This window comes from Sarcophilus harrisii, chromosome 3 (assembly GCF_902635505.1).
Source record: "Sarcophilus harrisii chromosome 3, mSarHar1.11, whole genome shotgun sequence".
Classification (NCBI taxonomy): Eukaryota; Metazoa; Chordata; class Mammalia; order Dasyuromorphia; family Dasyuridae; genus Sarcophilus; species Sarcophilus harrisii.
Window position 1 is genome coordinate 558,078,271 of NC_045428.1, and position 23,825 is coordinate 558,102,095.

The 23,825-nt window shown below is 49.6% G+C and overlaps 1 protein-coding gene across 1 annotated transcript; it reads left to right on the forward strand.

The window, feature by feature from the left end:
* The first annotated feature begins 738 nt into the window (after nt 1-738).
* RUNX3 (RUNX family transcription factor 3) lies at nt 739-21,437 on the forward strand. The gene is made up of 4 exons (XM_031961532.1): nt 739-796; nt 1,929-2,192; nt 15,939-16,091; nt 19,139-21,437. The coding sequence occupies exons 1-4, from the start codon at nt 739-741 to the stop codon at nt 19,660-19,662; spliced, it is 999 nt and encodes a 332-aa protein (XP_031817392.1). The 3' UTR covers nt 19,663-21,437.
* The last annotated feature ends 2,388 nt before the right edge of the window (nt 21,438-23,825 follow it).

Here is a 23,825-nt window from a genome sequence, read left to right on the forward strand (position 1 = left end):
CAGTTTTCTACTTTCTACCCATGTGAATTTGGGGGCAAGATTATATTCACTTTCCTCCCTGACCTCAGTTGTATCTAAGAAAAATCAGAAATGGTCACTCCTTGGGCCTTATTGCTTAAAAATCTAGAATTCTGAAGTTTTCACTGTGAAATTGTGGTTTGATTACTATAACTTCAAGCCATTCTCTTCCTTGCTGCCCTGAAATGGACTCCACTTTCTATCATGCATTTCACAGGCCTACCAGACAGTCTGCTAATTAGAGAGATTCCAGGATATCACCATCTAGGGGATCAAAAGACATTCACATGGCACGAGCGTCTGAATATCTAGCATGATCTTGGCAAGAAATCAGTCCTGCCTGCCCCGGGTGTGGGAAGATGCTAGGAATCCAGACAGAAATAACTAGGGGACACTGGCCTGGGGTCAGGAAGTTCTGAGTTCAAATCTGCCCTCAGACACTAATGTGTTACCCCCTGGGTCCTCCTCAAACGGGAAAGTCAGTGACTTTCTTGGCCTGAGTTTCCTGAACTGTAAAATGGGAGTGATAAAAACAGTAGCTACTTCCCAGGGTTGCCAAATATTTGTAAAGCATTTAACGCAGTGCCTTGCACATAGTAGAATCTTAATGAATGCTTATTCCCTTCCTCTCCGTCCGAAGTAATCTGGGCCTCTGGGCTAGGAAATGCTACTGTCCTTTTGAGGCCTTAGCGAGAACTAGATTAATAAAGGCACTGAAGGATGGTGCCCAGTGGTCTGGGATGGCCAACCAGAGAACTGATTCTGAATAAGGCAGCAGGTAACATCTGCCTTCACCCTGCTGGGTAACAGCTAAGTCAGTGCCCCTGGAGGGTCTTTCCTAGCTGTGGCAGTTATGTTCTGAGCTCCTCCCAGTCCTCCTGTCCTGGGTTCTAGGGACTTCTCCAGCTCTGGAATTCTCTGTTCTAAGATATTTCTGTCTTTGTTCTAAGGTCCCTTCCAACTATAACATTTTGGGTCCTAAGGTCCTTCTCGTTCTGACATTACAAGTTATAATGTCTTCTCCAGCTCTAATGTCCTCTGTTCAAAGATTGCTCCCAGCTCAGACATCCCATGTTCTAAGGTTCCAAGGCTCGGTGAAATTCCTGGATTGAAGTTGCCAAGTTAACAAACTGACAACTCCCCGTTTGTTCATCTCTGTATAGAAGATAAAGAGGGCTAGGTTCCGGCCTCAATCCAGCCAGACTGGACCTGCACACACCCAGAGGCCAAAGGTCTCAGGAGTTCAGAGGAAGGACAGATGACCAGGGGCTGGGGCTTGTCCTTAGAGGTAGAGGAATGTGAGCTGGGCCTGAAAGGATGAACAGACTTAACAGATAGAGGGAAAAGTTTGAGCTGCGGTACATAGACAGGGAACTTAGGGTTGGACTGGGGAGAATATAAATTATTCTGTGTAACTTGAGGGATGTACATGGGAGGAATGAGAGGCGAGGTGATGGGGTTAGGCAGGGTCTGGGATGTCAGGCTAGAGAAGGCTGTGGCTTTAGAATAAGATCCCCCAGTCCAGAGAATCCATATTATCTAGTTTGAGGAGAGTTAAGTTCTAGTATGAGAGCTGGGAGGGCCCTTAGAACCCAGGATGTCAGGGCTGGGAGGGCCCTTAGAACACCCCATGGCTGCATCTATTCCGTGTTTTATGTTTACTCCCAGGATATTAGGACTGGGCAGGATAACCTGGCTCCATGACTTTACAGAGGAGGAGTTAGTAGAGGGCACACTGTGCATGAGTGACTTTTTCGTGGTCCCCGTTCTATTCTCAGCAGAAGCAGGATCAGAGCTGGGGAGCCCTGCACTCTGGCCCGGGCTGGATGAGGAGGAGAGGAGATAGCCCTATTGGCAGAGAAAGGGCTTGGAATCGCAGGCTTGGGCTTGAACGCTATCTCTTCCACCAGCTCTTTCTCAGCAGTTGCTGCCGCCTTGGCAGGGTCAGAGCGAGGGGGCCCCTCAGCTTGGGCACTTGGGTGGGGATGGACACTCAGACCCTGAGCCAGCAGTGTCACCTCCCTACAGTCCCCGATCTCATCTCTCCCTCCCTCCTTTTCTCACCCCAGGGAAGAGCTTCACGCTGACCATCACAGTGTTCACCAACCCCACCCAAGTGGCCACCTACCACCGGGCCATCAAGGTGACTGTGGACGGGCCTCGAGAGCCAAGACGTAAGTGGGGCCCTGGGGGATGGGAGCTGGGGGCGGGCAGGCGCTTTCAGCACCACTCTGCTGCTGGACAGGGCAGGGCAGCCCCTGCTAGGAGGCCTGGTCTGTGCCCTCCTTGTCTACCTAGGTCCTGCCCCTCCCTTCCCGGCTGGCCTGGGGTGCTTCTACCCCTTTCTGAGCCTCTGTTCTCTCTGTGGGCCCGGAGACAAGGAGGAAATGGGAAACAAAAGCAACATGGAAACGGCCGGTGCTTGGGGGAAAAGCATGGGCGCTGGGTTCAAATCCCAGCCCTGCCTCTTACTCCTTGTGTGACCCTCGGTGAGCCCCCCAAACTGCTGCTAGAGAAGCTGTCAGAGCAGCCTGAGTTCAAGAGAAGCAGTGCTATGAGCTAGAGAGAAATCACTGGGGTCAGGCTCAGAGTTCCCATCCTGCTTCTTATGATCTTGAGGCCCCCCCTCTTAACTTCTCTGGGCCTTGTCAGTAAGATGGGGAGTTTGGTCCGGTGGACAAATGTCCACGGGAAAATCAGTGACACTGGAAAATAAAGGTCCCTGGAGCCGTACCTCCTCAGTGCTCGGAGAGGTGGGAGCCTGTGGGGGCAGAACACTGCATATGCTGCCACGTCACGTCCTGGGTAGGTTCTGCTTAGCTCTTTGCCCTTTGGCGGAACGATAGATTGAAAATAAGATTGAAAATCCTGAAATGAGGCACCAATAAAACTTGAATTTAAAACAAATAAAGTATTTTAAAAGCACTAATAGTAACTTGCTTTTCTATAGTGCTTTCTGGCTTGCAGTAGGCTTTATTGTTATTAATAAGAGCTCATTGTTGTTACAATTATATTAATTAAATGCTATCAGTAAGAACTCATTTTCAATAAGAGCTAATATTTGCACAGCACCTCCCGGGTGGCAGGCTCTGCGCTAAGTGCAGTACGAACATTACTATATAGGATTCTCACAACTCGGGAAATTAGGCGTAGTTAGTGTAGAGATTAAGGAAAGTGAATGAGGCAGCAGAGTTAAATGACTTGCCCAGGTACACGCAGCCAGTGAGTTCCTGAGGCAGAATCTGAACTCGGATCTGCCTAACTCTGAGGCCCAGCTCTGTGTTCATTGGTCCTCTCTGCCGGTGGAAAAGGTGATTCAGACCCTAGGCTCCTTCTCTCTGGGCCTTGGCGACTTTTTGCCTCATCTTTAAAAGGGACTAGGCTGCTCTGAGCCTGACACTGTGTGTCCGGGGACTCCTGCGGGTCTTCGGCCCCACTCTCTCCCCTGTCCTGATGCCCATCCCAGGCTCCAGGAGCTCCCTCCTTCCCCTGGCCCTGGGGCCAGGCCCTCTTCCCTGTGGCCCTGGCTTCGGGGAACGCTGCTCTCCGAGCTCCTCCAGGGCTGCTGTCATTTGTGGGAGGGATTACTCACTAATCAGACATTCCAAGGTTTGGGGCAGAGAATCACTCCTTCCCCGGTTTCCTCAGGTCCCCCCAGGTCTGGAGGCTGCTCCGGGACCTGCCTCCTCTGGGGTCTCCTCCCTGCTTATTCCAAGTTTCACAGAAGTCTTTTCCCCAAGAGACATTTATTGTCCTTGCCTGAGGAATAAGGGGACCTCACCCATGGCCCCACTTGCCAGGTTTCTCATCAGGATTTGAACTCGGGTCTTCCAACTTTCAGTTCTCTTTGAGCTGTAGAATTTCAACACGGAAGGGATCTTGGGAAAAATCTGCCCCACCCCCATTTCTGAAAATGAATGAGGCTCAGAGAGGGCCAGTGTCTTAGTCATTGTAAGCAGCACAGCCGGCTTCAAACTCACTTCCAAAGACTGTTATTAGTCCATCCAAAACAGGACTTTTTCAGCTCTTTCCCCTCACAATCTCTTTTCACTTGAGAAATTTTTATGCAATCTCAGATATATCGGTATATAAAAAAGGCATGCAAACGTTTACTAATAACAAATATTTCACAATCTCCACATTCAGTTATATGACCTTTGGGGTCACGATCCTCAGCCGAAAAAGCTTTGTTTCAGAGTTGCCGGGAGTTTGTATGTTTGCTGAGAGCTGGAGGTGACCTTCAGGGACTCTTAATGTCCCCGGGGTGGACGTCCCTTCATTAGGGGTCCTCCAGCTTTCCACCTTCCCTCTGCCCCCCAGACTTTTAGCAGTCAGCAAGAAGACAGGAACTATCCCAGAAGGGAACAGAGCTACCGCTCAGAGAGGAACAGTCTCTCCCTATATCCTCCCCCCATTTCTTAGGGCTCATGAGGAGAAGCAGCCATCTGACCCTGAGCAGTGCTGTGCAAAGGCCTGGGGAGGAACCGGCGTGTTGTTTGTGAGAATCCCCAGGGAAAGCCCCCAAAGCTTTCTAATAACAGTGGGAAGGACCTTGTGGGAACTGGGGTAAAAGCCACACACAAAGTGTGGAGGGCCCCAAGTGCTTCTGTTAGTAGAACTGAGCTAGAGCTGAACAAGATCTTCTCACGTTTATGTTCTAAAGCTCTCTCTTTGATTTTCTTTATTTTACAGTTTCCTCTTCTTCTCATTTTTGTGTTCTAAGGCCCCTCCCAATTCTGACCTCCTGTGTTCTAAGGGCCCTCCCAGCTCTGACCTCCTGGGTTCTAAGGGCCCTCCCAGCTCTGACCTCCTGTGTTCTAAGGGCCCTCCCAGCTCTGACCTCCTGGGTTCTAAGGGCCCTCCCAGCTCTGACCTCCTGGGTTCTAAGGGCCCTCCCAGCTCTGACCTCCTGGGTTCTAAGGGCCCTCCCAGCTCTGACCTCCTGGGTTCTAAGGGCCCTCCCAGCTCTGACCTCCTGGGTTCTAAGGGCCCTCCCAGCTCTGACCTCCCGGGTTCTAAGGCCCTCCCAATTCTGACATCCTGGGTTCTAAGGGCCCTCCCAGCTCTGACATCCCAGGTTCTAAGGGCCCTCCCAGCTCTGACATCCCGGGTTCTAAGCTTCTTCCCACTTCTGAAATTCCATGTTCTAAGGGCCTTCCCATCTTGTTCTTTGTTATATTCTGTGTTTCTAATATTTCCATTCAGTTCTACAAATATATAATAGACAACTTATTAAATACTTTCTACATACCAGACACTGTGCTAAGCCCTGGAGGTACAAAGAAAGGCCAGATAGTCCCTGAGTTCCTTGAGATCAAGGAACTCACATTTGAATGGGAGAAACAACATACAGATAACGGTGCACACGTAAAATTTCGACAGGCTGAATTTGAGGCTGAATTTGTGCTCTCTGCTGCTTACAGGAGGGAAAGCCCTAGAATAAAGGGAAAGACTTTCTGCAGAAGATGGCATTTTAGCTAAAACTGCTGGAAGGAAGCTAGGGAAGCATGCAAGGGCAGAGGGGGCTGTCTGTGCCTGATCTGATTCATCTTCCTCATTGTGCAGATTTGGTAACTGAGGCCTCGAGAGGGACAGTGATTTGTACCCCCTTAATAAGAACCTCAGACCCCATTCCAGTTCTTTTCACGCAAGGGCAGCAGAGAGCTAGCTCTGGGTCAGCCAGAGCAGGGGGGGATCGGTAGCATGAGGAGGGGCTATAGAACCCTGACCCCAGCAGCTTGGTCCAGAAGCACCCTTAGAGTACAGAATGGTTAGGACTGACATACAGTAGGTGCTTAATCAATGCTTGTTGACTAATTGACAATCTAATCTATATGAGTCAAGAAACTGAGACCCAGAGCAGGGAGGAGAGCCCTCTCCCCACCTGCCCCCATTAGTCCCACCCCACCCCCAATGTGACTTTTCCCTAGGCCTAACTCCTCCATTTTCCTTCCCGTTCATTCACTGCTGCTTCCTTCAAATGGGAGCTTCCAAACCATCGTCCAGTTTTGTGCCATCTTGGTAGTTCCTCCAGGCCGTGGCCGGCCTTCAGACTCCCCAGGTTAGGGGCTGCTGACTCCTGGTTTGCCTTCCCCCCTTTGGGGGCTTGGATGACCCCAGCCCCACAGAACAAACTTGTGGCTTGGAGCTCAGGCGCACTGTGACTGCTTCTCCTACTGGCTTCAGGAAGTCTTCGATCCTCTCCAATCCTTCTAATTCCTTCCAGTTTTACTCTCATTCTCGCTGCATAATCAGCTCCCAGGTTACAGGACTGGAGTAATCAGCAGCCATGTTTCTATAGCTTTTGGAGGTTCTCCTGGTCCTTAATTCCCCCCTTTCCATGAGAGCAAAGAGGGTACATTGTCATTAGCCCCGTTTCTGAGACGGACTCAAGAAGGCTCCGGAGCCCGCTCGGCTCCCTGCGAGCCTCGGCCCAAACCCTGCCTCCTGTCGGGGGCTTCCTCTTCTCCCCCGCCCTTACTCTCAGATTCTGGTTCCCCCTTAGAGCATCAGCCTCTCGAGGAGAGGGACTGTCCCTCACTATGTGAGCTCCTGCGTCTCCGGTCCTGAAGCAAGCATCATGTCATCCCCAGCCCAGCCTACTCCAGCCTGCAGGGGGCAGTGTGGGGAAGGATGGAGACTGCAGCATCCTCGGGATGTCACCTGGGCCGGTGTCCCCTCGGGGCCCTGTCACCCATCAGAAGGGGCCGGGATCGGATCCTGGGCTTTCTTCCCTGGGGGGGGAGTCTGTCTGGCCCTGGCTCCTCACCTGTGAATGGGGGCGCCTGTGACAGCATCTGACTCTCTCCCAAAGCCCCCTGTCCTGGGCCCCGGGCAGTCGGGAGCCCGTGGGCCCGCTGTCGGAATGACATGCATGAGAGGCAGAGAGCAGGGCTTGGACCCGGGGGGAGCTGATTCCAAGCTTCCACCTGACCCTGGACACGGCACTTAACTCTGCTTGCCTCAGTTACCGTGAGGGTGATGATGGCGGCACACATCTCCATGGGGGGCGGGGAGGGGCTGTTCAAATCAAAACAAAATAATGTCTCAGCCCAGCCCCCGGCACACAGTAGGTGCCACATAAGTGTTTGCCATGGTTATGATGATGATAATGAAAGGCAGTTATCAAGTCCCCACTGCCTTAGATAACAGCTCCTGTCCGTGCCATCCTCGAGTGTTTAAGCCCCCCCATGCTCTCTCCTGCCAGAAGCGCCAGCGGGCAGTGCTTGGGACGTGGGGCCTGGAGCCAGGAGGCCCGGTTTGGAATCCTGCCTCCTGCCGGGTGCCAGGCAGCTCCTTCCCCTCCAAGCTTCGTCCCCCCAGCTGTTAAATGGTCGTGCCATTGTTCATCCTGTCTCCATCACTCATTAGAGTGAGCGGTTTTTAGGCCTTAAAGCACTTAAGGCAAATTGTTATCATCCTCATCCTCCTCCCTTTGAACCTGCTGTGTTTCACTTCATGGCGGTTTTCTGGGGACGATGAGTAAAGGCCACCTTGAAGGGACAGTGCAGGAGGCTTATTTTGTGGGGTGAATAGGCCATGGCCTCAGTACCCATAAGGAGCACTCATCAGATCATCCGGGCTCTCAGGGAGCCCCAGGCTAAGGGAGGAAAGCACTCTCACCTGCTTGGGGCTCCAGGAGAGAGATTTTGGCTTCCCTGCCCCCACGACCACCCTCAGCATGAGCTAGCTAGAACCAGGGGGACGCCCTCAGTGTTGCCTGGAGGGACCATAGGGTGCCGCCCTGAGGCCCCCCTGGTGGGGAGTCCTCAGGAGCCACAAGGACCCCGGCCTTCCCTGGGGACCAGTAGGTGCTGGTCTCATCCATCAGTATGTAGGACATGGGAATGCTTCCTGTTCTAGGCTCAGAGAGAAGACAGGAGTCAGGACCTCCAGAGACTGGCCCCGTGACCCTCATTCTCCTCATGGTCAGGGCTCCAGACTTTCTCCTTGCTCACATTCCCGGCATCAGCCCTTGGCCAGCATCACCGGCCTCCGAGCCCCCGCAGAAGCCTGAGCCTTTCCTCTGGAGGCTCTCGTCTCTAGCTCTCTGTGCCCTCAGCCTTCCTCCTTCCATTCAGCTCAGCAGATGAACTTGACTCTTCTTGCCCAGACGAGAGCCTTCACCCGTATCTGTCCCTAGGCCTGACCCTCTGTCTCCACAAGTCACTCACCCTTAACTTAAAGAACCCACCATCTCCAAACCTTGGTCTAGCTCCTGCCAACTCCTTAAGCCCTGCTTGCCCACCTTCCCCACCTCCCACTGCCAAGCTCTCCCAGCCAGTCCCTCCTGAGCCCCTGGCACTCTGTACCCACCACTCACAGCTGCTTTTGCCAGTGACCCCCACAAACAGAGCCAGAAGGACCTTCGAGGCCTCCATTCCACAGAATAGGAAGCTCTCAGAGAAAGCTTACGTGTCAGGCAAAAAAAACGTCTTAGGTATTCAGCAGGTGCTTACTGTGGGCCGGGCTACACCAGGAAAAGGCAAGAACAGAGAAGGAGTCTTTTAGGGACTCCTGTCCCGATGGGAGAAAAAAGCTCAATAAATTTTTTTTTTTTTTTTTTTTTTTTTTTTTTTTTTTTTTTTTTTTTTTTTTTTTTTTTTTTTTCCCCCCCCCCCCCCCCCCCCCCCCCCCCCCCCCCCCCCCCCCCTTCCTCCCTTTTTTCCCTTGGCCTTGTATTTTCCTCTTTCTCCCTTTTTCCCTTCTCCCTTTCCTTTTTCCTCTTTTTTCTCTTCTCTTCTGTTTTTTTTTTTTTTTTTTCTTTTCTCTTTCTCTTTCTCCTCTCTGTCTCTCCTCTGTGTTTTCTTTTTTTTCTTTTTTTGGTTTTCTTCTTTCTCTTTTTTTTTTATTTTTTTTCTCTTCCTCTGTGTTGTTTTTTTTTTTCCCTTTTTTTCTTTTCTTTCTTTCCCTTCTTTTTTAAACACTTAGCACAAATGGAAGGCACTTAGAACTGGGGGAGGGAAGAGGAAGCTCAGGAAAAGGGCAGTTGGTCTGTTGTAAAAAGTGGGATTTGAGTTGAGATAAAGAAACAGTGGTGGGGTGAGGTGGGAGGGCATCCAGGCCTTCCCAGCTAGTCAAAAACAAGGATATAACCATGATGGGTCTGGTTCAAGGAATAACAAGGAGCTGGGGGTCTCTGGATCACAGAGTACATGGAGAGAAGGCGAGTGTAAGGATGCAGAGGAATTTAGGAAGGGGCCGGGCTGATGGCTTTAATCTGCTCCTGGAGTTTCTGCAGAGGGAGGAGGGTGACACGGTCAGAGCTGCTGTAGGAAGATCACCGGTGGGAGGGGGGACACTGGAAGTGGGGGCACCAACTGGAAGGCTCTTCCTGCAGTCCGGAAAGCGTGAGGACGGCATGGACTGGGGTGATGGCTTTGTGAGGGGAGGGAAGGGGTGACAAGGCGGAGACCGAGAAACATGACAAGATTTGGCACAGGTTTGGATTGTGCAGTGTGAGGGTGAGCCCAGGGAGGCAAGTCTGGGGGACTGGAAGGTCGGCAGTCAGAGGACTGCTTCTAGCACCTGGGAAAGTGAGTTTGGGACTAGAGAATGAATCCTGCTCTAGACTCGGTGCATTGTTGGGTCTGAGATGCTTATGAGACTTTGCTTGAGATATCCACAAGGCAGCTGGTGATTTGGGACTGGGAGACTAGGACTGGAGTCGTCTGCACAGAACTGGTAGTGAAATGCATGAGCACTACTGGATCAAATGAGGTAATGGTGTGATCCATGGGCCCCAAACAGTCCACAATTAGAGGTAGAAGGAGCTGTGGAAGACTGAGGAAAGAGCCACGTCCCAAAAACCTAGAGAGAACAGCCAGTAACAGGGCAATCATGTCAGTCCACAAAGGTGCCGCGGATGGGACAGAGAGTTTTAGCCGTTAAGAGATCATTGGCAGATGGTGGAATGATGGAAGTTGGAAGCCAGATGGTAGAAAGTTTAGACATTGTAATTAATAATTTTATTAGCATAAACAATAACAATAAATGATCATTTTATTAACATAAAGCATAACATTAACATAAAATAACAGCTGATTCTAGCATAATTATTGCATCATGGTGCTTTAAGGTTTGCAGTGTACTTTATCAAATAAGTCGTCTTGTTGGATTTTATAGAAATAGTGCTTTCATCAGTGAGGAAGCCGCAGGCCAGGGCAGTGAGGGAGCTTGCCCTCCTCTGAAGTGCAGTCTCCCATGCTGCCTTTGTGGACCACGTGGAGGGATGGTTAGCTGATGGACAGCCTTGTGTGCTGAATCGGGATCTGGTTGAATGATAGGAACCCAAAGAGTCGTCATTCATTGGTGTATTGTTGACCTGAAAACTTCCAGGGCAGGCCAGACCAGCCCTTGTTGGCACCTGAGGGGAATTAGGGTCAGTTATTGACTTTTAAAAGGCACCTTCCATCTCATGAGTCTGCGTTCCTTTGGTTTTCCAAGAGCACAGAATCACCCTCACCTTCTGGGGGTCAGAAGTGCTTGTCATATGTCTAGGGCCACAGGAGGATGAGCTGTGATTGCTTAAGGGGAGAAAAAAGCACCATTTTTCTTCCAACCCCCATTTTCAAGGACGATTTAGAAGCAACCCAATCTCCTTGCCCCTGCAGACCATGGGGATCCACATCCCTTCTTGTTTCCCAGGTGTGGAAATGCCACAGAATTTGAAGGACTTGCCCAGAGTCCCGCAGCTAGCCTCAGAGGTAGGATTCAGACTCAGGTCGGAGTGCCTAGTGGCTCTGGGGCTCAGGAGGCCCATGCTGACCCTCCCAGCTCCCGTCTCCCCCTGGCTTCCAGGTCTACCTGCCCCCACCTTCTCAGCCCGATTTCTGAAAGACTCAGACATTTGTGGACATCCCAGGGCACAATGGCCTTTGGGACCTTGTCAGAGGATCAAGGCAGTTTTGTTTCTTAATTCCTCCTTAGTTTAATCCAGTTTATGTCCAAGTGGCATGAACCTCCTGATAAGCCGGTTGTGACACCCCGTCCCCCAGCCCATTCCCCTGCAGCCTCGAGCTGGGAAGAGACAGTGGAGTCTGTGTCTGGGTCCACGGGTTTCCGGTGCCAAGAGCAGTGTGACCCAGTGTCATAAGCAGGTCCACTTCAGACAAGGGAAAAATGAGTTCGCCTGAGCTGGGCAGGGCTGGGGGCTTGGGAGTCCTTCTTATTTGCCCCCTCCTCTTCCTCCCTGCTCCGAGATCCAGCTCACCATAGCCTATGGCCCAGATCTCTTTGGGTAACCAGAGCTCTTCTCCCCTGATCCCCCGTACCTCCTCACCTGCTCCCCTGTCCAGGATATACCCTCATGGAGATAAGTGGATTCATTCATTCAGAGCATCTGAGTGGAAAGGGACTTGAGAGATTTGGGAAGCAGAGTGATATTGGGGCAAAAAATGTTGCTTTTGGTCTCCAGAGCATGGGACGATAGAGCTGGAGCTGGAAGGGACTTCAGATGCCATATAACCCAAGTCTTAGAGAATTTCCTGGGGCCTGCAAGAGGGGAGGCAGGAGAAAGCAGGCTGTGGCCAGGGAATTAAAACCTGAATTTGTTTTTCATGTTGTTTATTTTGGGGGCAGACCTAGGATTTCATTGGAATGCAGGCGCTCTTAATCTTTTTTGTGTTGTGGGCCTCTTGGGGAGTCTGGTGAAACCTATGAAATCCTTCTCAAAATGTTTTAAAATGCATAAAACAAAATCCACAGAATTATTGGAAAAAATCAATATATTGAAATAGAATTATCAAAAAAAAAATTTTTTTTTAAATATCTATGGACCCCTGCTTAAGAATCCTCGGTATAGAGAATTCTTGTGAAGAAACTTCCTCATCCAAAGTATATTGGCTCATAAAGTGGAAAAAAAAAAAAAAAAAAACAAGTATATTGACAGCCATACTACAGCTTAAAGTCTTAGAGAATTACGTGAGGCTATTGGCAGGTTGAGTGGTTTGTCCAGGGCCAGAGAAGAAATAAACCTCGGAGGTGAGATATGAACTGTTTTCTGATCCCAGAGTTCTTGCTGTTCCCACTGTAGGGTTACTAAATTGCTAGGAAAAGGTGTCAGTTCAGGGGCCATCTGCTCAAAGTCCTTCCTGATCTCCCCCACTAGTGGCCTCTCCCTTTGGAAATGGCTTCAATAAGAGCGTGATGCTCCTTAAGGTCAAGGAATATTTCTCATTTTATATTTGTATCTATCTATCTATCTATCTGTGTGTATGTATATATATATGTATATTTCTTTATACACACAAGTATAATATAATATATAATTCATAATTATGATAATATAATACATACGTAACAATAAAATATACATATATAATATAAATTGTGCATATGTGCATATATAATACATATATACAATACACTTACATATATAAATGTATATTTATATATACATGTATAATATAATATGTAACATAATTATAATATAATATATTATATATAATATACATATATAATGCAAATGATATTTATATACATATATGATATAATAATAATATTACATATACCTATATAGATTCATATTTATACATGCATGTATAATATATATACCCTATGCAATACATAATTATAATTATATAATATATACAATAATAAAATATACATATATATAATACAAATAATATTTATATGGGCATATATAATACAATAACATAATAATGCATGTTACATAATAATACATATATTATGTATACATATATAAATGCATGTATACATATATAATATATGTAATACAATATATAATACATATATAATGATAAAATACATATATACAAATAATTATATGTGCATATATAATACAATGTATTGTATATAATATTACATATATAATGTACATTTATATTTGTATGTAGTTCTAGCAATAGTGATGGTGGTAGTAATAGGTGGTGGTGACAATAATGGTAGGTTATGGTGGTGATCGTGGTAGAAAACAGTGCTGGTGAATGATAGTAGGTGATGGCAGTAATGGTGGATGGTGGGTAGCTAATGGTGGTGGCAGAAAATAGTGGTGGTCGTGGCTCACATTTATCCAGGGCCTTGAGGTTTACTTGCAAATTCTCTCTCGTTTGAACCTCACAACGTCCCTGTGAGATGGGTACTATTATTCCCCCATTTTACAGATGGGGAAACCAAGACTTAGAGAGGTGAAGGTATTTTCCCAAAGTCATACAGCCGCTAAGTACTGGAGGCAACATTTGAACCTCACTCTTCCTGCCTCCAGACTTGAGCCCTGGAATGGGCTGTGAGCTGAAAGGTACCTCAGAAGCCTCTGGCCCAATGTCCCCCAGTTTACAGATGAGGAGACTGAGACCATGTCTGGTCACGGACAGCACCAGGCTCATGACTCCGCCATGTCACCTTGTACATTCCCTTTCTGAATAGATGCTTTCTCAATATTCAATATTCCATGAGAAACATGGGTCCCCAGGAGGACATTTTGAGCGAGCCCCTTTGGGGCCCTGGAGCTTCTGGGTGCAGACCCTTCTCTAGGGGTGTGGGAAGCCCTCTATTGTTTTCTCTTCCTCCTCAGTAGAAAAATGGAGCCATTTTCCTCCCTGCCACCGACCCACTTCTGTCCTTGAATTGATCCTCATGTGGACTGATCCCCAGACCTTTCCCTATTCTTGAAATGGACTTCAGCTTTTCATCCTTCTTCCCAATACAATGTGAGCACAGCACTTTACCTGTTGCTTGATCATTATTATAAAAATGTATTACGTATCTTATCTATTATATTATACATGTATGTACATATAAATATACATTTATATATGTATAGAGATACATGCTCCTTTCATGGTGAAAGGACCACTTTTCTAGACCCAAACGATCTCCTTCTTCTAATAAAATCCCAAATCACATCCCCTCTTTTTGGCTGCTCTATCACATGAGTAAAACAAATAAACAAGTATTTATTCAGTGCCAACTGTATACCATCTCCTGTGCTGAACTAGAGTCTCCTCCCCCACAAAAGATGAAAACACAGTCTGCCCTCAAGGAGCTTACAGTCTCAGGAGGGGAGACAACATGCAAGCAGAATTATGTGCAAACAAGATGTATGGAGGATTGAGCTGGACATAATCATAGGGGGGAAGGCACTAGTATTAAGGAGATTTGGGAAGGACTTTTTTTGGTCACGATTTTATTTTTTTATAATAATAGTTTTTTTTATTTTTCAGAATACATGCAAAGATATTCAACATCACCCCTGCAAAATCTTGTGCTCCAAATTTTTCTCCCTCCCTCTTCACTTCTCCTCTCCCCTAGACATCAAATAGCCCAATATAGGCTAAACATGTGCAATTCTTCTATACATATTTCCACATTTATCATGCTGCACCAGGAAAATCAGCTCAAAAGGGAAAAATAAGAAAGAAAAAAACAAGCAAGCAAAGAACGACAAAAAGATGAAAATGTTATCCTCTCTCTGTGTTCCCATAATCTTCCCTCTGGGTACAGATGGCTCTCTCCATCACAAGTCTCTTGCTTCGGCCTGAATCACTTCATTGTTGAAAAAGGCCACGTCCATCAGAACTGATCAACTTATACTCTTGCTGTTGCCGTGTATAAGATTCTCCTGGTTCTCCTCACTTCACTTAGCTTTAGCGCCTGCAAGTCTCTCCAAGTCTCTCTGTATTCATCCTTTCTTATAGAACAATAATATTCCATAACATTCATATACCACAATTTATTCAGCCATTCTCCAATTGATGGGCATCCCCTCAGGTTCCAGTTTCTGGCCACTACAAAGAGGGCTGCCACAAACATTTTTGCACATGGTCCTTCTCTCTCTTTTATGATCTCTTTGGGACACAGAGCCAATAGAAACACTGCTGGGTCAAAGGGGATGCATAATCAACCAAAAGATCTCTCATGGCTCCTCAGGTTTAAGAATCATCAGGGAAAGAACTCAATGGTAAAGTGGAAATCGAGCTGGACTTGAGTCAGATGTGGATGCAAATCCCAGCCATCTGGAAAGTTAGTTTGTTTCCTTATTTACAAAAGGGAAATTGAGTTCCACATCTCCTGCCTTACAAGGATATCTGGGAAGTACTTTACCAACCTTAAAACTACCTTCTAAGGGAAGTTTTCCCTTATTTCCCTCACTCTATCACCCCCCGCCAGTTATTATCATTGTCTCCCTGTTGGAGATATTTTGCATATATTATGTATCTACTTGTGTGTTGTTATTGTTTGTCCTTTCTCAAGAAGGGCCATGACAGCAGGGAGGGGATGCCCTGACATGTGAGTGAATTGGATTTAAGTGAGGGAGAGCTGGGTCACCTGCCTCAGTTTCCCCTCTGGAACTATCTGGGTTCAGTGGAAAATATAGATCACAACAACTGGAAATTATCCATTGTATTCTCTATCTTTCTCCCTCTCTCTGTGTCTCTGTCTCTCTCCCTCACTCTGTCTCTCTCTGTCTCTCTGTCCCTGTCTCTCTCTGTCTCTATCACTGCCTCTCTCTCTTTCTCTCTCTCATTTTTGTATTCTCAGTGCCTCAAGTAGGTTAAAGGAGCTCAGTAGATGTTGACTGGGTGGAATTATTCTCTTCATCCCATGTGGAGCAGAGGCAGCCACCAGGTGCATCGCCCCTCCCCCAGGCTCCCAGGCTCTGTGTTTCAGCACATAGGACTCAGAGCAGACAGAAGTCTTCCTCCCGCCCAGTCCCCTCAGCATCAGGGTCACGCAGCAGCAGACTCCGGTTCAGGCAGGGCTTCTCAAAGACCAGACCCCCTGCGGCTTCCGTTCCTCTCCAGAGCTTTGGGGAAATCCTTGGACGATCCTGGCAGGACCGTGGGGGAGACTGAGAGCTTTCCTTCCCTATGAGATCGAAGCAAGAGATGAGGAGGGGTGGAAGACCTCAAGGAAAACTCTGGAACGTGATGCTCATGGACCCTTCCTCCCTTTCTCAGGGCACAGGCAGAAAATGGAGGACCAGCCCAAGGCCTTTCCCGATCGGTTTGGTGACCTGGACCGGCTGCGGATGCGAGTGACGCCGACCACTCCCAGTCCCCGGGGCTCCCTGGCCACCTCCACTCACTTCAGCACTCAGGCTACGGCACAAGGTAAAGGGGCTGGGGGCCAGGGGTGGGGGGAGGGAGCAGGGGACGGCCCAAGCTGGCTAAGAGGGATGGGAGCATGGCAAGGGTGATAATCCTGCTATGAACACACTCACAGACCCTTTGGTTTGAATGTGAGTTTCTTGAGGGCAGGATCCACATTTTCACCTTTCCCTCACAGTTTAGTTCGTGGCATACAGAGGGAGCTTAATAAATAATTTTGCCCTGCCCCCAAGGATTGGGCAATTAGGTGATACACAGTACATAGAGTGCCAGCCCTGGAGACAGGCAGACTCCTCTCCCTGAGTTCAAATCCAGCTGCAGACACTGCCTAGCTGAGTGACTCTGGGTAAGCACTTCACCCTGCCTGCCTCAGTTTCCTCATCTGTAAAATGAGCCAGAAAAGGAAATGGCCATTCGCTGCAGTATATCTGCCAAGAAAACCCCCAGTGAGGTCATGAAGAATGGGACAGGACTGAAATGATTGTTCAGCAACAAGCCAGGATCTTATAGGCTATCTGAGGAGAGTGGGAACATACAGAAGTATATAAAAATATTTCCCTGGTAATAGGAGGCAATATAAAATAAGATGGCTGTTTCTGGAAGCCCTAACCAAAAGTGGTCTCCAGAAGAGGGAGATAAGTAGGGAAAGGAGAAGAAAGGGAGGAAACTGTTCCAGATGCGGAGAGCAGCATCGACGGAGGTTCCCTGAGAGACGGAGGGAGGGTGAGCCCCGGGGACAGCTGAGGATGCAGCTTCCCTGCACTGTGGGAGACCTGAAGTGCAGCCAGGCTCAAAGCGGGGGTCTCACTCCCCAGAATCCAGAGGCAGAGGGCAAGCTGCCCAGGATGCCTGAGGGCAGCCCTGGCTGAGAGGGAAGACGAAGAGAAGGGATGGAGCACTTATGTAGTACCTGCTGTGTGCCAGGCACCATGCTAAGTACTTTACAAATATCTCATTGCCTGTGGTGAAAGGGAGAGAACTGCTACTTCTTAATACCTGTGTGTTGTCCTTACACAGGACCAATTACTTAAGCCTCCCTTAGAACCCAGGAGGTCAGAGATGAAGAGGACCCTTAGAACCCAGGTCAGAGCTGGGAAGACCTTTAAAGTCCAGCTCACTGAGCTCCCAGCAAGAGCACCACCTTCTGCCCATCCTAGAGAATGGGAGAACTTGCTCCTGTTCCACACCAAGAGCTCATAAATGGCACCCCTGGGTTCCAGCACCAGCCCTTCTCCCTGCAGATTTAGCGCCTTGCTCACACCACCATGTGGGGTAGGATTTGAACCCAGTGCTCTGGCCACTCTCTCCCCTTGGGGCCACATGGCCCTTTCTCTCTCCCCTCCCAGACATTTTTGCTTCTCCTGCCTGGACCAGACAGGGGGACACCGCTCTCCTTCCCCCCTCAGCTCCCACATTCCCACCTCCTGCTGCCCTTCCTCCTCGGGGGAGCCCCGGCTCAGCCCCTGTTTATCTCCAGGCCCGGGCCCTGAGCCCCTCTCCCTGGGGCCGTCCGGGGAGGGGGCAGCCAGGCCCGCTGCAGGGGGGATGGGCCCGGGCCACCGCCCACCACAGAGAAATTCTTACAGCTCAATGGGCTCATTCAGGCAGCGCAGCAGCCAGGGCAATTTTGAGAAGAAAATAAACATTTCCTTCCACTATTTTCATTGGCCACCAGACGTCAGCAGTACGCGGCTCGGGTTTCCAGGGGCCGCCCCTCGGACCAGCCTCGGCAAGGGCGTGTGGGCCCCGTAGACGGGGCTGGCGCTGCTCTGATTCTGGGGTGGGGGGCCCGCGGGGGTGGGGAGGGCTCCAGACCCGCTCCCTTGGCCACTGGGCCGCCCCTCTGCCAGGGAGAGGCAGGAGAGGGAAGCGGCGTCCGACCCCGACAGCAGGAAGCCAGAGGCTGCCCTTAACTGGCCATGTCGTGTCAAGCAAATCGTTCGCCCCCTTTGGCCTTGACTTTTTGTAAAAATGAACCTTTGGGCTAAATGGTCTTTTAAGGGTCCTGGGTTCGAATCTCAAATTTGACACTCACCAGTCATTTTAACTGGGAAAGCCACTTAATCTCTCTGAGTCTGCATTACCTCACTGTCAAAGGGGGAATATGAGAGACCTACCTGTCCTAGCAGTGATAATAGTGCTAAAGATAATTATAACAGCAAGCATCTAAATAGTCCTACTATGTGCCAGGTACGCCTTAAAACAGCCCCAGCAGATCAGTGTCACCGTTCTCCCCATTGTACAGCGCGGGGCTGGGCAACTTACTAATGTCATTTTATTCAGTGCTCACACCAGCCCTAGGAATATCACACCTAGTTTATGGTTAAATAAATAGGCAGATGGAGGTTCAGTGTCTTCCCAGTCACACGGCTCATATCCAAGGCAGGATTTGGGTGTCCAAGGGTGACTCTGTGACTACAGGCAAGAGAAATGGCGGCTGTGATTGTTACGGCCTGGAACAGTGTGCTCTAGGCCGGGGCCAGGGCACGTCCCCCGTCCTCCTCCAGCCGCTCGTTCCACCGAGAGGGTCTGTAGCCGTCAGGACCCTGTGTGCAGAACGTATAAGTCCCAGGAGTCTTGTATAAAGGGCTCACCAGCGCATCGGCAAGCGTCAGAGGCCCTGCTGGGTCCCAGCCGCTGTTAGGTTAGATACGTGCAGAGAAGAGCAAGAAGGAAACAATTTAGATTCTCTGAGGAAGAAAAGGGGAGGGGGCGATGGGGGCAGGAGAATGAGCATTCCTATGTGGGCCTGGCACGGGGCTAAGTGCTCTTCAGAAATACTCCCCTCCTCGGTCCCCTCAACAAGCTCGAGAGGTCATCCCCACCCCGAGTCCTGGCCTTATTCTGAGTCCTGTGAGGCCTGAGCCTGTGAATTATCCCTGGTTCTAAGGGCCCTCCCAGCTCTGACCTCCTGGACTCTAAGGGCCCTCCCAGATCTGACATCCTGGGTTCTTCTGTTCATCCCCAGCTGCCTGCTTCCCTCGAGCCCCCCAACGCCCCCTCCTCTTCTCCCTCCATGTCTTGCTGACGAGCTCTCTCTCCTTGGGCAGGGACGTCTGACTTGAGCCCCTTCTCCGACCCGCGCCAGTTTGACCGCTCCTTCTCCAGCCTGCCTGGGCTCCCGGAGCCCCGCTTCTCGGACCCCCGGATGCACTACCCCGGGGCCATGTCGGCAGCCTTCTCTTACACGGCCAACCCCTCCCCCACGGGCATCGGGGGCCTCAGCATGAGCAGCATGCCGGCGGCCACGCGCTTCCACCACACCTACCTGCCCCCTCCCTACCCGGGCTCCAGCCAGAACCAGAGCGGGCCCTTCCAGACCAACCCCTCCCCCTACCACCTCTACTACGGCACTTCCTCCGGCTCCTACCAGTTCTCCATGGTGGCCGGGGGCGAGCGCTCCCCCACCCGCATGCTCTCCTCCTGCACCAGCGCCGCGCCGGGCAACAACCTCATGAACCCCAGCCTGACCAACCAGAGCGACGGCGTCGAAGCCGACGGCAGCCACAGCAACTCCCCGACCGCCATGACCACGCCTGGACGAATGGACGAGTCCGTGTGGAGGCCGTACTGAGGGCACTGGAGGAGGGGGTCCACGTGTGGGGGGCTGCACGCCCATCCCGAGGCCCAGGGGAACAAACTGGGGGCGGGAGGGAATGAATTTCATTTGCCGACTGTACGTAGGACCCGTGTTCCAAGACACAGAGAAAGCTCCTGGGATGGGAGCCCCGGAGAACTTGGCCTCTGCCAGCGAGGCGCCTCCCTGGGGTTCAGCCTCCTGTAAAGTGGGGGGCTGGGCCAGAGGACCCCCGTATCTGACGTTCTAAGGTTCCTTCCACCACCACTCTTCTTCCAGCGTTCCAAGGCACCCTTTGATGTTCTGTGTCCTGATGTTCCTTCCAGTTCTGTCTGAGCAGCTCCCCATCCTGTGGTCCAAGGCCCTATCCTTCTCTAATCAGTATTTCAAGGTCTCTACTGCGAGTCCTCCCCCCGGAGAAGGCACTTTCCCCTGCCCGCCAACCTCAGGCTCTCGTGTTTCCTGTTCCCTTTTCCCAGGCCCAAATTCTGCCCTTTGGGGAGCATCTGACCGCTTGGGGCAGAGCCCCCTCCTTGTGATCCCCCAGAACCGTGGCGCTTTCCAGAAGAGCCGTCCACCCACTCCGCCTTGTGCCCCTGACACCCTCCCTCACCCCTTCCCTTGCTTAAGGACCCCATCTTTCTCTCTCACAGCCTGGGAGGGGACTCTGGGTGACATCATCGGGCACAGGACAGCAGCTTTAGGGGGATCCAGTTCCTGTGAGGTTTGGTCCAGGGCTTCCTCCCTTGGGACAGAGAGCCATAGAAGGTCATTGATGGGAAGGTCTCCCCAACATGTGTCCTGGTGGGAACAGCAGCATCAGCCACAGGCCCTGGGCTGGCTTTTGGTGAGCCCCGGGCTCCCACCAGCCCCAGACCATCCTCCAAGAGGCTTTCCCAGAGGCGCTGGGGGGGGTGGGGTGCCATTGCCAACCCCCTCCAGGGAGACGAGGCTCTGGGGGTCTGGTGAGGGGCCACGGGAACTAGGGGAAGTTTGTGCATTTGAGCAGGTGAAGAGGGCTGGGCAGCAAAAGCAGAGCTAGAGACCTTTCTCCCCGAGATGGAGCGCTCAGGGAGGCGCAGAGATGCTGGGCTAGAGACTGGAAAGCTTGGGAACCTGACACAAGGTCAGCTCAGAGCCAGACATCCCCCCGACCTCAGCTTCTTCCTTGGAATAAGCATGACCTCCAAGGTGCTTTTTCCACCCGAAATCCATTACTTTTATGTTATCTAAGGTCCTGACATTTCTGCTGGCTCCCACTCCCCACCTCCCAGCACTTGCATTCTGTTCTAAGCACTATTGTAAGGGTTCTTCCCTCTGCAACCTGCTAAGATTCAAGTCACATCCCAGGCCATCATTCTAGCTCTCGGTTCTTCTGAATTGAGGTTCTGACATCCTGGGTTCTAACATTCTCTGTATTTGGGTCTTTCCCAATTCTTAATTCTGTGTTCTGCAGACCTTCCCTGTTCTAACGATTTCTGTTCTCAGGTCTCTCCCAGCTCTGACATTCTCTGTTCTAAGGGCCCTCCCAGCTCTGACATCCCATGTTCTGAAACCCTTCTCAGCCCAGTTTCCTCGGCCCCAATTCTCTAGTGTGGTCAGTACCAGGTTCTTTGATGTAGGAAATATTATGTGAAAAGGATTTGGGAAGAAAAAAGCTTCTTGTTCAGAACCTATTCATTGTCTCAATTTTGCTGTAAACAGATAAGAAAGCACTTATTACTTTGAACTGTTTGTTGGAATGTGGAATTCATTTCTAATAGGAAAAAAAAGAAAAGACCCTTGGTTGTACCGAGGTTTATTGCAGTCGGATTGCCATCCCCTCTGCCACCAGGCTCATGGCCATTTGCCCATAGAAAAGCCTCCTGTGGCTTTAGGGAACCATTATATAGGGATCACCTACATTATGCCCTGTTTACCTTCTTGCTCTCTTCCCTGGAGACTAAGTCACCACCTTCTCAATGACCTTTTCTCCAAACATTCTGACCCTGACCCTTTGAGAAAGGCTCACCGTCCCAGGGTCCACCCCCTTCTGTGACCGTCCTGGCAGAGCCCCTGGTTCCTGACCAGCCATAAGGACACCCCCAGAAATAGATGCTTCCCACCAGGCTATGAATTACATGGTCCCCGTGCAGTTCCATACTCCCATCAGGCAAGTCCAACTGAGGTGGGGTCTCAGACCTGGTCCCCACTTAAAAAGAAAGTAGAAGAGGGCAGCAGAAAAGGAAGGATCCACCATCTTCTGATGGCCAGGCAAAGGATCCCCCACCATTCCCGTGCCCCTGTCTTTCGGAAACTTCCCCCCTGCTCTCCCCCCCCATCCCTTGTTGGGTGGTAAAAATAGGCTTTGCACTGTCATTCACTCGAGTGTGCGGAGTATTTTTAATGCTTGTATGGTAAGCCTGGGTCTGCCTTCTGTACTATTTAATGGTCAAATCTGAATTTGTTGTACTTGTTATAATAATATAATTCTGAGAGATATTGAAATAACCTGTCCTAAAGCTATGTGTATGTGTGTTGGGGGTATGTATGTGTGTGTGCTGCCCACTGGCCCTTGAGGCAAAGGCAAGGTGACCTTGCCGGTTGGTATAATAGTTAAATGGAGTGATCAGTTAGGGTAACCAAGGGCAACTTAATAAAAACCCTGAATCCATAGCCGCTGGCCTTCCGGACCTGCTCTGTATGGGAAAGGGGCTTTCCGTTGGAGCCTGGCCCTCGATGTGGTCCCCCCAGAACAGAGCCTGGGCTGCGTAAGATGGGTTCAAAGAGCCCCAATTCTGCTTCTCTTGCCCATTTTCCATTCACCATGTAGCTTTTCATCTTGCACATATACACAGACGTGGTCCCAGCTCTCCTGGCTGCCTGTCAGGGCCTGGAGGACTAATTGTTGGAGCCAGGGGAAGACAACCCCTGATTCAATGTCCACCCTAGAGCCCAGGAGGAGATCAAAGAAAACGAGGAACTTCAGAAGCGATTAGATGTACTCTCACAGATGCCGTGGATAGGACTGCTACTGATGAACGTTTTTGTTCATTCCTGTGCTTTTAAAATGGGCTCGCCATGGATCCGTGGGGCTCAGACCCTATATCAAGTCAGTGACCACAAAAGTCCATTTTGTTTCCCTCTTAAACTGTATATCTTCCCTTCCCCATTCCCTAAAATCCTCTAATCAGTTTTAATTTATCTTTATTCCCAGTCTCCCCAGGCTGAGACTGGGAAGAGTCCAGGGTCCACCAGAGTCTACCACTAGCTCAGGTGGGAATTGGTGCAAAATAAAGAATACAAAGTAGGAAGGATTTAATAGGAGGTTCCAAATTTTCTTGAGGTTATGGGTAGCTTCAAGAGTTGGCTGCCTTCAGAAAGCAATGGGACAGAGGGATTGATGGATTGAGAAGGGGGTGGGCTTCAAACTCTGGCGAGGAAGGGGCCCTTGCTGCTCCCAGCAGAAGCCTGTCAAGGGCACTTGGTTTCAGCTGGTCTCTGAAAAGGGCTGCATCCCTCCTCCTCATAGTCAGGGTCGTTGCCCTCTTCTTGGGGACCAGTTAAGAATCAGGATTCTTATATATGAATAATATATGTTATATTATATATATAAAAAGAATTAGTCTCCCTTCCATGTGGAAAAACCATGGCCAAATTAATTGCCTCTAATCACTAAAGACAAAGTCTGCATTCTCCATGATCATTACTATTTGTCCATAGGCTCAGACCTCACCTCTGCTCCCGAATCATTGTCAAGACTTGAATGAGTCATTTATCTCAACCTGCTTCTTCTAAAATGACGAGGATTATCATCCCCATGTGACGGGTGATCCTTTTAGGATAAAGAATTATAAATCAAGTGAATCCAAAAAAGCAAGAGTTATAATTCTGCTATCAGATAAAACAAAAATTTTAAAACTATTTAAAAAGCTATTTAACTATTTAAAAAACAAAAGGAGATAAATAAGGAAACCATATTATATTTAAAAGAATCATAGACAATGAATCAATATCAGTAATAATTTTATATGTAACAAATGCTTTGGTACCTTAATTCATAAGGAAACATCTGAACTTCAGGAAGACATAGAATGTGACCCAATAGTGACAGGACACTTTAATATCACCCTCTCAGTTGTAGAAAAGTCTAACAGAAAGATAACCAAAAGAAAATATAA